We start from the raw sequence: 16,218 nt of genomic DNA on the forward strand, positions 1-16,218 counted from the left end.
CGCGGCCACAAGGTGGGGGCTCCCCGGCCCCGCGGCGGGGTCCCCTGTGGCTGCGGCTGCGGCCGCGCCGGCGGCCCACGCTCCGGACGGAGGAGGGGTCTCCGCCATGGCGGCGACTCCCGCGGACCTCGCGGGCCTCGGGGCTGCTCCCCGGCCCCGGCCCCGGCCCGCGTACCCCCGGCGGCCGCGCGGAGGGCGGGGAGGCGGGGGGTGGGGCGGGGGAGGCGCGGGCGCCGCGGGGCCGCGTCCGAGGGCCGGGGAGGGGGGCGGCCGGGCCGCGCGCTCCCTCCGCGCCGCTCTCCCTCGCAGCCGCGCGGCGGAGGGCGCGTCCGCCATGCCCGCCCCGCGCCGCCGCCGCCGCCCCGCTCCGCAGGCCCCGCCGCCCGCGCCCGCCGCCCGGCCGCCGCGCCTCGGGGAGGGGGCGGGGAGGCGACGCGGGTCGGGGGGGCCGGAGGGCCGCGCAGCGCGGGGCGTCGCGGCGGGGCCCCCCTTTCCGGAGCGCGAGCGGGAGCGCGGCCCGAGGAGCGTCCGCCCGCGCCCGCGCCTCACCTCGCGGCTCCGCATGAGGGGCGCTCGGACGTCCGGCTTCCTGTGAGGCGCCACCTGACGCGCGCCCGCCGGGCCCGGGCTGCAGCGCGACGCGCGGCGTGGGCAGCGCCGGCCGGACCCGCTTGCGCCGCCGGGGCTCGCCGGGCCCACGGAGACCCCGGGGAGGGGGCCCGCCCGCCCGCGCCGCCGCCGCCCGTCCACCATGCACTTGCTGGGCTCCTTCGCCCTGGCGTGTTCCCTGCTCGCCGCTGCGCTCCTGCCGGGTCCGCGCGAGCCGCCCGCCGCCGCCGCCGCCTTCGAGCCGGGACCCGGCCTCCCGGACGCGGGCGAGGCCAAGGTGGGTGCGGACGGCGCGCGGGGCTGCGGGCTGCGCCCCCGGAACCTGCGCGGGGCGCGCGGGGCTGCTGCGCCGGCTGTGTGCTGCCTCCGCGGCGACCGGGCTGCGGGCGCGCGTCCTGGGGGACGGTTTCCTCCTCTTTTGCGCGAAAAGTTGTGAACTGAGTAGAAAGCAAGTTGCTCGAGCGGAGGGCCCGGGAGGTGGCGGGTGGCGGAGCAGCGACCCCGCCGGGAGCGGCGGTCGGTGCCGGGCGGCCGTGCTCGTGTCCTTCCCCAGCGGATGGGGGCAGCTCCGGGGCCGAGGACGACCCGCCAACCGCGAGCTGCCTTTCCTCGGGGTCCCCTTTATGCGGAGCGCTGGGCGCTGTACGCGATTTCAGAGAAAGTGTAAAGCAGTTTAGCAACTGAGGGCTTCACCGCTTCAGCCACTTGGAGAAGTTGGTCAAACTTGAGATGCAGCGGGATCTCGCGTGCATCGCATCAGGCATGCATGGCTTTTCAGTTCCATAAACTGCATGCTCTGCATTTTACTCCTGAATTCTGGTGGTAAAATTCGGAAAAGGTGGATTTTTGTTTTGCTTCTAAAGTAACAGATGTTTAACTCTTTGCCTAACAATGTTGCCTACTTTTGAGACATTCTGATGATCAAAAAGGAGCTACCGTGTTTGTGCCTGCTTTTACTTGCTTTCCTAAAAAGTCAGTTCGGACCTGACACATGGCAGGCTGGATGGCTTTCCTGAACTCCTGAAGTTGTCTTATATGGAACATACTATGGGAGGTGTCAGTTCAGACGCTTGCAGTGCCCTTGGCTGGAACGAGACTGCAGCGCTTTATTCCAACTGATAAGTGGAGAAGTGCCAGTGGTGTGTGACTGTCAACTCTGAGTTGACTTTGACTCACTTTACTGATTAATCAGAATGTGTAGAAGTTAAATCGCCTTCCCAGTTATATACTGAAATACATTTTAAAATTGAGAAGACTAATTTTTTAGAAACCACATTATATCTGCCGTTAAATTTGGGGAATTTTTTTTTTTTAGTGTCAATTTGTGACTCAGTGTAGGGGGTCAAGGAAAAGAACCTTTTGAGTAAAGAACTGTGTTAAATTGCAGAACAGTGCATTATGTGAATTGCAAAATTTCAATGCAAATAGTTACGTTGGTAACACTATCGTCACAAGAATGTCTTCCTGTCTTTAAATGCCACAAAAATGTAACATTGGACCCACTAACACTTCCTGTATTTTGAATGCCTTGAATTTCACAATATCTACTCACTTTGTTTATACAAAATCAAGCTATTGAAAGTATGACTTTAGGCAACACCTCTCTATTGCCTATGATAAGGTACTTTAGTTTACAGTAAGATGTGAGGTAGAGAGTAAAATCAGAAGACTTTCCTGATAAGCCCAGAGCTGGTATGAGAGTCATTCACTGCTGGGTCTGTCCTGAGTGAATGTATCAGTGCTTGTACATGCGTGTGTGTCTATGTGTCTTATGCATAGATGTGCAGCTGGAGGTTGTTACTTATTGATTTTCAAAATTGTATTGGTGATGTTATCAGATTTTCCCTTTGCCATGAAAATCTTTATGCAGTTTTTGCTTTTCATATTTAACTGTGTTTTATATTCTGTATAATGAATATGGGTTGATAGTCTTATATGATAAGGGCTCTTTTCTATGTGATGAAATACCATTTTAAGTCTCTTGAGTTCAATAGACCACAAGGCAGTGTATTTTATTCCTGCACTACAATGTCCTCAGGGGTTGAGCATGTGTCATTAATGCCTCCACTGAAACTATGTCCTTGCCCTGAAACTGCCAAGAGACACGGTCCAGTGACTCCATGTCTCTCTCTAGTGGCCTAAACAAGCACCTCATTTAGATGGAAGCCCTAGAGAGGAACTGACCTAATTTTCTGTGAACTACACAAACCCCAAAAAGAGACTTTAGAAGGTCAATGAAAACACTAAATATACATAATCCTCCATAATACAAATTTTTCATTATTTACACTTAGGAAGGTTTACTATTAAAAAAACACAAAATAGTTCACAGGGCATGCATCTAGGTTAGCCATCCACTCCACCCCACCCCTAAAGCCATACAAAAAATTGGAGGTAAAATCACAAATGGAAACAGGATGGTCTTGTCCCTCAACTTCTACTTGCATCTGTTAGGTTCCTCTTTGCACTTGTTTGTGGCTGTATGACTCAATAAACAATCCTGAGTTATTTCTCTATAGGATGTTTGTATGGGCAAGTCAGCATCAGGAAAGTGAGGCAAGCAAAGTGTCGCCTATTACAGCGTTAGAATTAACTGAATATGATGCGGAAAAGGAAATGATTTAAGTTATCATCAAACTAAAGACCGCAAAACCTAGAAAGAATGCTAGACTGCTACCTATAGTTATTTGCCAATATGAGATTGAGTTCACTCTGGTTGTAGTTGAGGAGTTTGATTTTTAAGAGTAAAGCCGGTTTATGGTTTTTTTAAAAAGGAAGAATAACTTAGTATCATGAGGCATACTTTTATTTGAAAAAGTGGGTTAGACTGGGGTATAAATACCTAATCCTTAAATATTTTTAAAGTAATAAATGCAAGGGGAGAATATTTTATACTGTAAATGCCTTTATTACAGATCAAATTCAACTTAAGAAAGCTTAAATATTGACAGTCTTGTGTCAATGAATTGAATAATCTAGATTAAATATTAAGTAAACAAAGTATTTTCTGTTTACATAACTTTAAATATCCTCTACATTTATGTTTAAATGATTTTGTCTTTTCATCGTTCATAATTCTGCATTCTTTTGTACTTATTTTTTATTTACTGTTTCAAATTAGTCAATGGACATGTTTTTCTGAATTCCACCTGTGTGCTAACTGCATCAGAATTCCCTAGAGGCCTTTAATTCTTTTTTTTTTTTTTCTCTCTCTTTTCTGAAACCAACCAAACCTCTGGGCTTGGGTCTAGGAATATACTTTTTTTTTTTGGAATATACATTTTTTAAATTAGCATCCTAAGTCTTTCTCTTGCACAATGACAGCTTTACACTCAGTGATCTATGGTGTGTGGCAATGGATTTCATCATTATTGTTGAGTTTGCATGTTAACCTGTTAGACATGGGGCATTTTAAAAAACATAAGCCATTTCTCTGGTTTTCAGGGAGCGTACAATTCAGGTAGAAAAAGGCTTAAAGCACAGAAATACTGTGAGGTATGGGGAGTGGTCCCAGAGCACCGCCTGTGCCCTGAAGGTCATGGGAGTGTCCGCCCCTTAGCCTTGCCCCTCTGGGCGCCTTGACATAGAGCAGAACTTGCCTTGTCACTTGGATGAGAGTTGCCAGTAGATGATTAAACCAAGACCAGGAATCCCTTGTCTGCAGTGGGGTGAGAAGGTGAGAAGGCAAACAGCGGTGTGATGGGGCCGAGGGGTTACGCAGGGTCAGAGTGAGCACTCCAGAGGAAGGGCAGTTGGTAGAGGGGCTGCAGTCGCACTGTACATGGCCTGAGCCAGTTTAAGGAATCTGAATGTCGTGCTGTGGGTCACAGAGGGTTATTCATGCTCTGAGCTCCTGAGAGACACAGGTAAGACTACTGGTCATCTGTGTGACTGATGAGAGGTCAGAGGGACTTTGCTGGCATGGTCCAAGCAGCAGCAGGAATGGTCTAGGAAGGAAGTGGTGACTAGAGCAGTGATGGCAGTGGAAACAGAGGGCAAAGTTGTTCCAGAGGAAGAACCCCTAGATCCAGTGACCAATGAATGTGAAAGATTAGGGAGTGGGAGGAATGAACCTGGCATCACTGTTTTAATCAGAAAATGTTGGTCCTACCTGTAGGATTAGGGCATTGCAGTGAGTAGAGGAGACTGGTTTTCATGCGAGCATGATGGACGATGAAGGCATTATTCCATAAATCACTTAAGATTTTACTAGACATAGGAATCTTCTAGAGAAGCAAAATAAGCTTTACAAATTTATATCCCATTAAAGGAAAATAACTGTTTAGGATTAACAGGACTTAAGCCGTGAGATATACTTGAGCCTGAGCATTTGACAAGTGTTACAATCCCTAAAGAAAGTGAACAGAATGCATGTCCTATTATCCTGCATTAAAAATGAAAAGATAGATTGTACTCAAGTGAAACAAGCCCTGCACGTGGCTGTGATACGTAGTATGTACTTGTAGCCTTCTCTGGGCTTTGTGGTGCACTACCAGGACGTTTCACTGACTTAACTCCGGATTCCCATACATACAGTCAGCAGCCAACTGCCAGTCCTACCAGGAGGCTCAGGACTGGGGGTGAGGTGTTTGTGAAGGTGCAGAGCTTTGACCTCTCCTCTCTCCATCAGCCTCTGTCAGAGCTCAGTCTGACTCCTCGGAGCCCCATTCGAACTGGAGTGAAAGACATGACCGACGGGCTGGACGCGTGTCCCCGTTAGCCACCCACGTATCGGGTTCTTCCATGGCAAGTCCACAGCTGTTCTGGTGCCAGTTTGCTGTGGAGCGTATGAGCAAGTGTTTTGCCGACCTCCTGTCTTTTAAGAGATTTCTCACACAGTCTGAATGGCGCTGGGATAGATGGCTTTGGACACACGGAGCTCAAATCATCTTTCAGTTGGTTTCTCCTACGTCGTAGTCTTCCTTCTGCACTGTGAGCACCTGATTGGTAGTCATTTGTTCACAAGACAAGACGCTTATCATCAACACTGTCACAGAGAACGCAGCTCGTCACTGATGTCAGTGCCCTGGCAGTAGGACCAGCGGGTCTCTCCTTCCTGTCCTGAGTTGATCTGTGAAGGGTGGAGGGTGGTGGATTTGGAAAATTTCTTTCTGGCCCACCAATCCTGGGGCTTCAGCGAGGGAGCTGGTCTTGGCCTCCTGTTTCCAGCATGGCCCGACCTGGAGTTCTGCTTGTCCCTGGGATGTTTTGGGACACGGGAGCTACCGGGAGAGGAAGGAGAGTTTCCTGTGCCCTTAGCACTTCAGAGGCTCAGGTCACCCTCCAGACCCCACACACGACCTTCTATATTAAGAGTAGGCCTTTGCCTCGCAGGTTGTATCTGCAGCACCCTGACCACCTGTGTGTGCTGTGCACGGCGCTCAGAGCCTTAGTTTGTTGTTTTTCACCATCCCTCCGTGAGATGGATGTTACTATACTTCACTAATGATGATGAACCTAAAACTCAAGTGATTTAACCAGTAGCAAAAATAGAAGTTTTTCTCTTTTCCAAAGTTTTTGCACCATGGATTTTAGAAAAGGGTGGTGATGGGTTTGGGACTTACAGTTTTGCACAAGACCCATGATCTTGCTCCCGTCCTCTGGCAGGGCACAGCTGCGTGTAAGGGGGCAGAGAGGGGGTGCGCTGCAGTTAGGGCCCCATGTTACCTTTGCTTAGATCCCAGTTCCCCACAGTGGGACAAATCTGAAATAAACTTGGACTTCCTTCCAGGCCTTTACCACATGGTGCCCCTCTGACTGAAGACATATCATAAATGGCCTAATCCATTCTAGACTATTGTAAGAATGACTGCCTAGCTGGAGGCCTAACAAGAACTCCTGACAATAATTAAACAGTGTTTCTAAGTTGCACCGATGTAACTTCAGTGAAAGATTGTGATCTTACCTAAGCTAAATGGCCTTTCAGGAATAACTGGATCTGGAAAAGAACACACTTCAGTGGGCAGAAGTATTACACCTCCTCCAACTTCTAAGCATATGTTGTCGTACCTTGCACCAGTCAGTCAACACTACTGGGAGATACACTTTCTGTAAAAATCACCAGGCCTACCTTTTGTTGCAGAATACAAATCTGTAAATCAGATTTGTATAAATTGTGAATTAAGGATTCATTGATTTTTCATATTATAAAAACCAGATGTAGTAGAGAACTTTAAACAAGGGAATGATAGTTCCTTTGATTTATGATGTAATTCTAAAATTTACAGAAAAATTTAGATTTGTCCGTGTAATTGTTCTTCCAAAATTTACACATGTAAATTATTCAGGTGGTTCCTATTCTCAATTGTAGTTTAACTGTGAGAGAAGAGATTGCGATTATTTCATTTCCTTTATTGTGCATCCATCCTAAAATCAATCAAGTCAGATACCTTAAATGCTTTCCACTGGTAGATTCCTACTGTTTCCTTGCTCTGACAGCGCCCCAGGGGCTTCCCAGTGTTAGAAGCAATCCACAATTCCTCTTCGTAGTTCTGAAACCCAAAAGCTCACTTTCATGAATTATTTGTACTATAATCCTGATCTGACCTGACATAAGGTTATTTATAGTCTATTCATCCTCTAAGTTAGAATATTTCTAAACTTCATATTCTGTGTATATATATATAGTTATGAAATGCTGCATGGACTTGCTGGGGTGGGGGCTGAATATTAAAATGTATGTGCACCAGGTTCCCTGAAAGACTCTGCAATCTGCAGTCATGCAGCCCCACAGGGCTAAGGTATGAGATTGGATTTTTCTTCTCCAAAGGTCTTCCTCAGTCATGCGACCACCTGTGTGGGTGGCAAAGGGAGAGGAAATCGGGGCACCCGGGAAGGAGGCCCTATGGACACTGCTAATTCCACTTTGTCCACTGGCATCAGGTTTGTGTACTCTTTGCTTCAAATTCTCATATTTAAATCTACTTCAGTTCAGAGGTATTTTAATTAATTCTCACGAGCAGCAGCTTCAGTTCTAAGCAGGAAATGAGAGTGCAGTGAGGGATGCAGAGAATGCAGAGTGAGTGATTCCCGTCTGTAACCAGCATGTAATCTTTTGAAGAACAAGAAACTTATTAAAAAAACCAGAAGTGAGTTAAACTCCAAATGCAGATAGTATAAGAGATTTTGTAAGAGAGCCTCCTGATTTACCAGAAGCTGCTGGCTAGGCTCCGGAGGTCACGCAGGCAGGCATGGGAAAGGTGGGCTGATGTTAGCTCCTCTGTGCAGAAGAAGGGAATGCAGGTCACAGAACGAGGCGGGAGGAGCGGTTCTATGTTGAAGTATGAGAGCAAAGGTCAGAGGGGGTCATGTCAGTGCAGTCATGCTTGGACACACACACACACTCACTCACCCTCACTCTCCTCTTCATGGTTCTTCAAACTGCCAGCCGTGACTCATGTGTTCTCTGCCTAGCCAAATATTTCTAGACAGTCCACTGAAAGAGAATATAAAGAAATATCACAGTGTATGAACTAGATTCTCTACAGTTTATATAGTTATTGGTTGGTCAGCTGGCAATTAAAGAGAGAGAGATAACAAAGTTTCTGAGCAATTCCTTCTTTTAAAACATATGCTTACAGGTATTCCTACTAAGAGTGAGACTGGAAAAGAGGGCAGAAATGAGCTATCACATAAACAGTATAATTACTTTGTAATCACTATTATAAAAGTTTTCTTTAATTGGGCAGAAAAATTTAACTTGAACTTAAAAGACACCTATCAGAAAATGGACGTAACAAAAGAGGAAATATTCACATGTGCAGCCTCAGGTAAATAACAATACCTCAGAGTTTAAAAGGCAGACTTCTCAGCAAGTTCAGCTTCAACACTGCCCTTGCCTGGACAGGTGGGAGGGAAGTAGACATTTATTTTGGAATAAGTTAGAAAGATGTGGCTTGTGATTTCTATACTTGTAAAGGTTTTAATTAGCCATTTATTTTACCTTAAAACTCAGTTCCCAAATTACCACTTTCTCCACCTTTTGTGCAGTACTAATTTTGGAGTAGTGAAGCCTGAAACACAGCTAGCTCTTTTTCTGACTGCAGAACCTGTACACTTTGCTTACTCCTGGTCTTGCCTAGAAGAACTCACTGTCGGTACACCTGCTTGTTCCAGTCACAGAGCTCTTTAGACGGACACACAGCGCAGTGGGAGCCATGGAAGTCTCCATGACTTGCAGCAATCACCTCAGCTATGTGAATTCACACCCTGCCCGTGACCTTAGGCTAGCTACCGAAATGCTCCTCTGTGCTTCCTTCTATGTAAAAAGAAGACAGTTAATGATTACCCCATAAGGTTATTCTGAGGATTAAAGGCACATACGAATTGTAAAGTCACACATATATTGTACATATGCACATACATGGTGCAAGATCTCCCTCAGAACCATGACTGGTGCACAGCAGGCATTCTGTAAACTTCCATTAAATAGGTACGGCTGGAGTATTTCCTGGTGATGAAGCCTAAGCACTATGTCACAGGTATAGGAAGCGACTCATTGTCTGAGTGACTCTCCAGCACCTTCCACCTAATGTGTTACATGTTTTTTATTATAAGCTTCCAGACAATTTTCCTGATTTCTAAAATATGGAAACAAGATATGTAATATGATGTTTGTCTTTGGGACAGTTGGGGGAGATTTGGGATGTTTAATCATTCAGTGTGTAGCTATGTATTGGAGATCTACTTATAATACATTTCCACCTCTCCTGTGTGCCTGGCTTTGTGTCTTTCCTTGAGGGTGGCAGCCCTTGCCCACAGGCCACCAAGTAAAGGAATAGGGGATGACATGCTCCCTACTAACTCATTGGTCTTTGGTGTACACAAGATTGTTGTAATGTTATATGACTTTACATGAACGCATCCTGAATACTTTCCAAGCTCAAAGACTTTAAAGTTTAAATCTCTATTAAAGAAACAAACTAATGTTGCCCCCTGTAATGTGTAAACAGCTCAAGTCCTTATATTATTAATTGGCAAGGAGAAATATAAATATGCATTCTAAATTTACAGTGAAACCATCCCAGAAGATCTAAAAGAGTTAAAATATTTTCAACCAAAGAAAATAGAAGAATAGAATGTGACACCACGAGTTAAACTTGTATAAATTTGTTCAGAAAAAATGTGATAGCACTGCTCCTTTGGGGTGCTCTTCCAGAATGGCCCCCACAGGGTCTGTGCTGTCTGTGCTGGCACTGAGCTCAATCATGGAGTAGATACTTGCCTTCCCCTGGGTAAGTCTAGTTCATGTGTCTGCCCTAATTTGCTCACAGATGGATGGTTCTATTTGCTGGTTTGCTAGACAGTCAGTAAACACTATGCATGTCTTGGTGCTGAACACTAGACAGCGAGGGGACAGTGTTGGAGGTGTGCAAGCAGACCTGAGGAGGCAAAATAAGAGCCATGAGTTCCAGCTCTTCAGGAGTTAACCGTGTACTTTTTACTCAATAACATCTTGAAAGCATTCACTTCCTTAGGATTCCATTACAGGTGATAGTTGGGAGTATTTTAGGAACTTTTGATCAGATACCATATTTCTGAACAGAAATTTTTCCTGGTGCATCTGGAACAAAGGATTGAACACCAAGGAGATAGTGTGTAATGAATAGAGAGGTAATATATTATCTATACAAATCTACACATATCCATGTATATCCATGATCTGTATGAACCTATATGTGGATATTGGTATGATCTTTTTTAATTTTTGTTATTTTTTAAATCTTTTTTTAAAGTGATCTTATCTCCATTCCAGGATTAGAACTGTATGTGATTCTATAAAATGAAGCTCTATACTCAAGTGCTATTGTATTTCCCCAGTTACATTTTCATATTTAAATTTTAAAGTAATTTTCTTCACAATAATTTTCATTCTCACACTAATTTCTTTTTTTCTAATAAAAGTTCTGTGCTTATTATTAGTTTTTGGTCAGAAACTGGATTAGCATGGCTTACTTAATACTATTTTATTTGTACAGGAAATGTTCATGAAGCTAATAGGTTTTCTTCCAACTTGCTAAAATACTTGAAATGGATGAGAAGTTTCCAGAAACAGAGAGTGGGCTTTGGCAGTGTGGCTGTTTGGAAAGATTTTTTGCATCGCTGAGTGAATGCCACTGGGCGACAGATAACGCTTCTCCCGGGACTGGCTGGGAGTAGGGGAGCTTACTGCTCATCACCTCCCCAGCCAACTGTATTCAAATTTTCATGTCATTTTCTGATATGACAAAAATAATTACCTTACTCAAAAAGATGTTTTGGTAAAAGCCCTATAACTTTTCCTCAATAGTACATTTTTTTCTTTTCTTTGTTTACACTTAAATGGAGTCTTTTCTCCCTTCCCCCCAAAGAGTAAATTTGGCAAATTAAATCATAAAAGAAAATTGGTCTTGATCTTTTCACTGGAGTGAGCACACAGCTGCCATGAATGCTGTTTGAATTCCTATAATCTGTAAAAGGGATTGTTATTTCCTCTCACTCAGAGTTGCTTGGAAATAGCGAGTTAGTATTAAATACCAGATGTGAGGCTGTTTTAAAGCACTATGCTTTACTTTACTAGTGTCATTGCCTACGTGGAATATTTTTACTTATTTTTTTTTTCACATTGGTTGTGTGTATTTAGTTAATTCTTTTTAAAGTCCTCTTCCAAGTTTATGTTTGAAAAAATGGAACACTTACTTAGATTCATATTTGCTTATGGGTCATGACACTCATGATGTCTCTGAAAAGCAAGCTAATCCTTTTGTCTCAGAGCCAAATTTTAGTTTTGGAGATGCTGGTGATTCACTGTCTGTGCCCTTTGAATTGCAGGTCTGTCTTTTAAATTTGGTGTCCATCCATGCCAAATCAGAATTTTACTAAGGCCAAAGTTATTCATGAGTCATGACTATTACACTTAAAATTGGGTAATTTGAAATGGCTCTAGATACACACATTAAGCAAATAATGATGTCATAAATTTTAGTTCAAATGATTTTTTTTTTCCTCCTGAGCTCTGGTGGCAGTGAAGCCGCTCTGTTGGAGACTGATTCTGTCCTGCTTTAGAAAAACACATCTTTGTGCCATAGCCACAGGGGCACAGCATAGTTACATTACTGTAATACAGCACGTGGTGACACGTAACTTAGTGAATTAAAGATGAAAATATTTAAAATCTGTGTCACTTTTGTGTCATGCTTACTTGACAGCACAGGCTCTTCTGCAGTCCTGAACTGGGGACAATGTTAGCATGAATGCCACCAGACACAGCAAGGACTCTCCAGCTTCCTGCAGCACAAAGCACCTCAAAGTCAAATTTTGCCTTGTACACCAATTTTTTTTTAATTAAAGGTGACCTTGGTGTTGGTTTTAACTTTTGACACCTCCGTAAAGTGTCTGTCATGTGATGAGAGCTCATCTGCTTGATTTGCCTGAGATAAATGCTCTTCCCCTCTTAGGGCTGGACACAGGTTCCTCCAGTCGGGACTGACCTAGACTAATACAAATTTGGCTTGCTGTTCAAAAACCGATTGGTAATTTGTGAACTGAGATATTTATGTGCTAAAACTAAGTCTGTGATATTCAGATGAACTATATGCACTGAGTTGCACATAAGTAAAAATCCCTGCCTAATTAGTGAATGAGTCATAAACGAGTTCTCGTAGACCCCTCTGCAAAGTGCCCGGCACTCAGTTGCCATTAGTCTGAACTTCAAAGAGTTCAAGTTAAATATGAGTAAGTTTAAAACCTTCAGATTTTTAATAAAATGTCACTAAGGTATCATAAACATGGATTTCAATACATGTCACTCTGGGTTTTCTTTGGATCGAATGGTACATCAATCTGTGAAACTGCATGCTTTCAACCAGTAGTACGTTGGAACACTGATTTCTGACCATGTTTGTTCAGTCTTGTCCAGAACAGTTTCTGGTTTTCTAAGCCTAAGCTATTACCAGTTTAGTTAAATCCATTTTTTCTGTCTGGTTACTTTGCTTTCACACTGCCATGAGCTGGTGTCCTTTATGCTGTATGAAAAATGTGCAGTAAATCCAGGATCATGTTCTCCTTTGAATTCTTTGTCTTCAGCAACATATAAATTTATAATATTCTGTTAAACTGATTCATCCCATTGCTACAATTTGAAGTCAGACAATTTTCTGGGATATATCTGGAGGTTATAAGGACAGAAAGACTATTTGAAAATGAGGCAGTCTCAGGAAACTGAGCAGGTCAAGTTCTTTGCTTGTAGAAGAGAGGGTGTCTTGGATCAAAGCAAATGTTTTGCAGCAGGGCGATGAGGCATGGCCAAAACGCATCTGGGTCAGTTTAGTCAGCAGAACTTGACTTCTATCAGTGAGGTGCTAATTAAGAGATGAATATAATGTACAGTAGCCCTATGTCTTTAGTTGTTCAACAAAATAACTTGCTCTCAGGGCGATGATTTGGTCAAAACTATTTAATTAGGTAATTCCTACTTGAATCAACGTTTGATTATAATAGATGTCATAATGCTAAATAATTTCGGATTACCAGCGTTGATCACTGGAGGAAGAATACCTTTTTTCTTTGATTTTTGGGCACCATATAGAACAATTTTCCCTCTAGTGGCATTCTTTTCTAGAAAAGCGTCCTGTTTGCTTTTTCTCAATATGTTTTTTTCCCCTGCTTTTGGCATTATCTTTCTTGCTTCCAATTATAATTGCGAGCAAATATCAGAAGTTCTCTGTAACGTCCAGCGTGGTTTGGTCCACCAGTGCCCCCCAGGAGTATGTCCTCCATGAGAAGACTGAGTTGGCCACAGCCAGAGCATCAGCAGGGGAAGTCTGTTGGCCTCTCTCCCTATTGTCTTGTTCCCATTTATGTATTATTCTGATCGTAGTTCAGTATTTGATTATCATTATGGGCAAGCTGTTTCATTTTGAATTATAAACAGAAAAGACATCAAGTTCTTAGATCTGAAGAATTATTTAGAATTTGTAACGCTGAGCACAGAAACCTAAAGAACTAAATTTCTAGGCACATTCTGACTGTAAAATGGATACCTTACATATACCAAAAGTAATTTTTGTATCTGTTTCTGTCTCTTCAGAACATTTAATTTGTTCACCAAGAAATTATTGCCTCCTGCATGCCAGTGTTTAAATAACATCTGAGTAAAATAATTTGATAAGATTCCAAGATGTAAACTGCATTATGTACTTAAAAGTTTCATATTTATAATAGTAATTCAGTTTTTATGAGACATACAGACAAGAACTTAAACGACAGCAAAAAGCAACAAGCAGTTATCTAGGCCAGTGAAAAAGCTACTTGAAAGCCCATTCAGCTCTTTTTAAAAATTTGGTGAATTTAAAACATCTCCTGTCCAGTGATGCCAAATAATAAGTATCAAAGTATGAAATACGTTTTAACGAAATGAACAACAGTAACTGGGTTACTCATAATTTAAAACATTAAAGACAAAAAAATCTAATAACTATAAAAACTAATACTTTCTGAAACTTTTATAACAAATTCAAGCTGTTCATTTTGATATACACAAAAAGGCAAAACCAAACAAAATAAAAGAAAATCCTAAACTTGTATGAATGGTAAAATTTTTGTTTTTGCCATAATCTTTGGATCAGCATCATGCTTTACTTAAGAAAAGACAGCCCTGGGTCTAGAGTTTGGGCCACAGGTCAGGTTCAGGCAGAGATGATTCTTCTCTGTCCTTCCATGCCCCATCCTTGCTGCAGATTTTGTAAGGCTAGTCTGTAGGGGATCTTGACAAAAATCCATGAAATAGCACACAGCTCACGGAAGTACCAATTTTTCTCTCATCACAGACACGGTCATGTGTTGTGTATCAGGCCTTGGCTCTGCCGGCTCCTATTCATTATCTTAGTGTGATTCAAAGGGTTAACTAGAAACTGTAAAAGTAATAGGGCCCAACTGTATTGGGGTCTTGTGTACTCAATTTAAAGAAAAGACATTTCTCTGCTTTCTCTGCCTCTAGCGTCACCACAGGAGATTTCTTCTGGCCAATGAAATACAAGACAGAATCCAGGCGAGATCTGTGGGAAAACTTTCACTTGGATGATAAGGCACTACCTTTTTTCCTGTTGTATTTTCTTCCTTGGAAATCAGAAAATCCTGTGTAATTTAAAAGTTACCTTATGTCCTATCCAAAGACCTATTTTAGACTTACGTGGACTAACATGTTCACAATTATGAATGTGAGCCATGACTATGGAGGGCCTTTCGAAATTTGTTCTAGTTCTCAATCTGTTGCCCCTAGAACCAGAATAATTTATATCTTTATAGCCTGCATTCTTTGTCTGGCTGATGAATTCGTGTAAGTGTTGTGTTTATATTATGTAAAAGTACTTTAAGAAGCCTTATGCAGTAGCCTCATTTCAAATAAATAAAAGTTCTATTAGGAGGGCTGTTTCTTGTGTCCCTTCTTTTGTCCCTCCACTGTGAGAAGTGTTAACAGCTTAGGAGTGACCCTTATAAACTCTTAATTGTTTAGAAAATGCTATCTAGAGAGAACAGAGAAAGCAAATTATGGTAGGATTGATAGAGAGAGAGAGAGGGGGAAAGCTGGGGAAGTCTCAGAACTGACGGGAAAAAAATGTGCAAATGAAAAAATATTTTCAGACCTTCATTCACATTAATGAATAATTAAACAGGTGGACTATTCAAAAACTTTGACTCTAGGCTTTTACAAGCCTGAATTTGTCGTCATAGCATCAAGATGGGAAATTAGGAAGAATGCTAATTTAAATTTAAAACAGATGGAAATACAGTATATGGCATATATGCCTCTCTTCTCATCTGTCAACAAGTACTTACAGATGCCACATGAACTGTTTTAACTACAATTATAAAACTCAGTGGAATGTTTAGAGGTGATTCCAAAAATATGATTGGCTAACATACAGGGTACTCAAGAAATGCTCTGTCCAAAACAAATTCTGTACAATCCCTTTTGTACTGATGAAGAGTTTCAGGTTAAAGCATAGGGAAAAATTCACTATCAAATAATATGTAAGAGATACATGACCTTAGTTTAGTTTTTCTAATTGTAGTTTTATTTACAAACGACGTATGTCCCTTTCAGTCAGATTTTTTTTCTCAGCAGTAAGGTTTAGGAGCTGGAGCCCACAGGCCAACACATAGTAATGTGCAATGATTAAAGACTCCATATTTGACAAGCCTTCTCCTTGAAGGTCACTTGCCTCCCCCTGGAGCTATGGATTTATTACCTTCCACTCCCAGGTAAATGTCTTCAATTCACTTCTTCGATGTTCCTTCCCATCTGGTGCTACTAGATCAGTTGTGAATTAGCAGCATTCATGCAGCACACTCCCTACAGGCGCTTTAACCACATCAGTTATTAAAATGCAATCAATTGTGGTTCTGGTCTGAGGCTGGACCAGTTGGTGTCTAGGATGTTCTTACCTGACAAGTTAGAGAATATAAATCAAGATATGTCATGTCCAAGAAGTAACATTAAGTAAAATGTGTGTTCTAATGTATTCCTTTAAGACATTATCTGGACCAAGAAGTGTATTTTTACTTACTGAGTTTATGTAGGGAGATCACTTTTCTACAACTAGTCATATTTTCCCATTTCTTGATTCTTTG

The 16,218-nt window shown here is 42.8% G+C and overlaps 1 protein-coding gene across 3 annotated transcripts in view; it reads left to right on the forward strand.

The window, feature by feature from the left end:
• Positions 1-612: 612 nt before the first annotated feature.
• VEGFC (vascular endothelial growth factor C) overlaps positions 613-16,218 on the forward strand; it is an 81,413-nt gene continuing 65,807 nt past the window's right edge. For 2 of the 3 annotated variants that reach the window (XM_073219200.1, XM_073219201.1), the window contains exon 1: positions 12,580-15,849. In XM_073219200.1, the coding sequence (XP_073075301.1) occupies positions 15,824-15,849 (26 nt within the window). In that variant the 5' untranslated portion in view covers positions 12,580-15,823. Of the gene's footprint in view, positions 887-12,579; positions 15,850-16,218 lie in introns of those variants that run through there. The other variant, XM_036996310.2, reaches the window with a different exon arrangement.

This window comes from Manis javanica, chromosome 12 (assembly GCF_040802235.1).
Source record: "Manis javanica isolate MJ-LG chromosome 12, MJ_LKY, whole genome shotgun sequence".
Classification (NCBI taxonomy): Eukaryota; Metazoa; Chordata; class Mammalia; order Pholidota; family Manidae; genus Manis; species Manis javanica.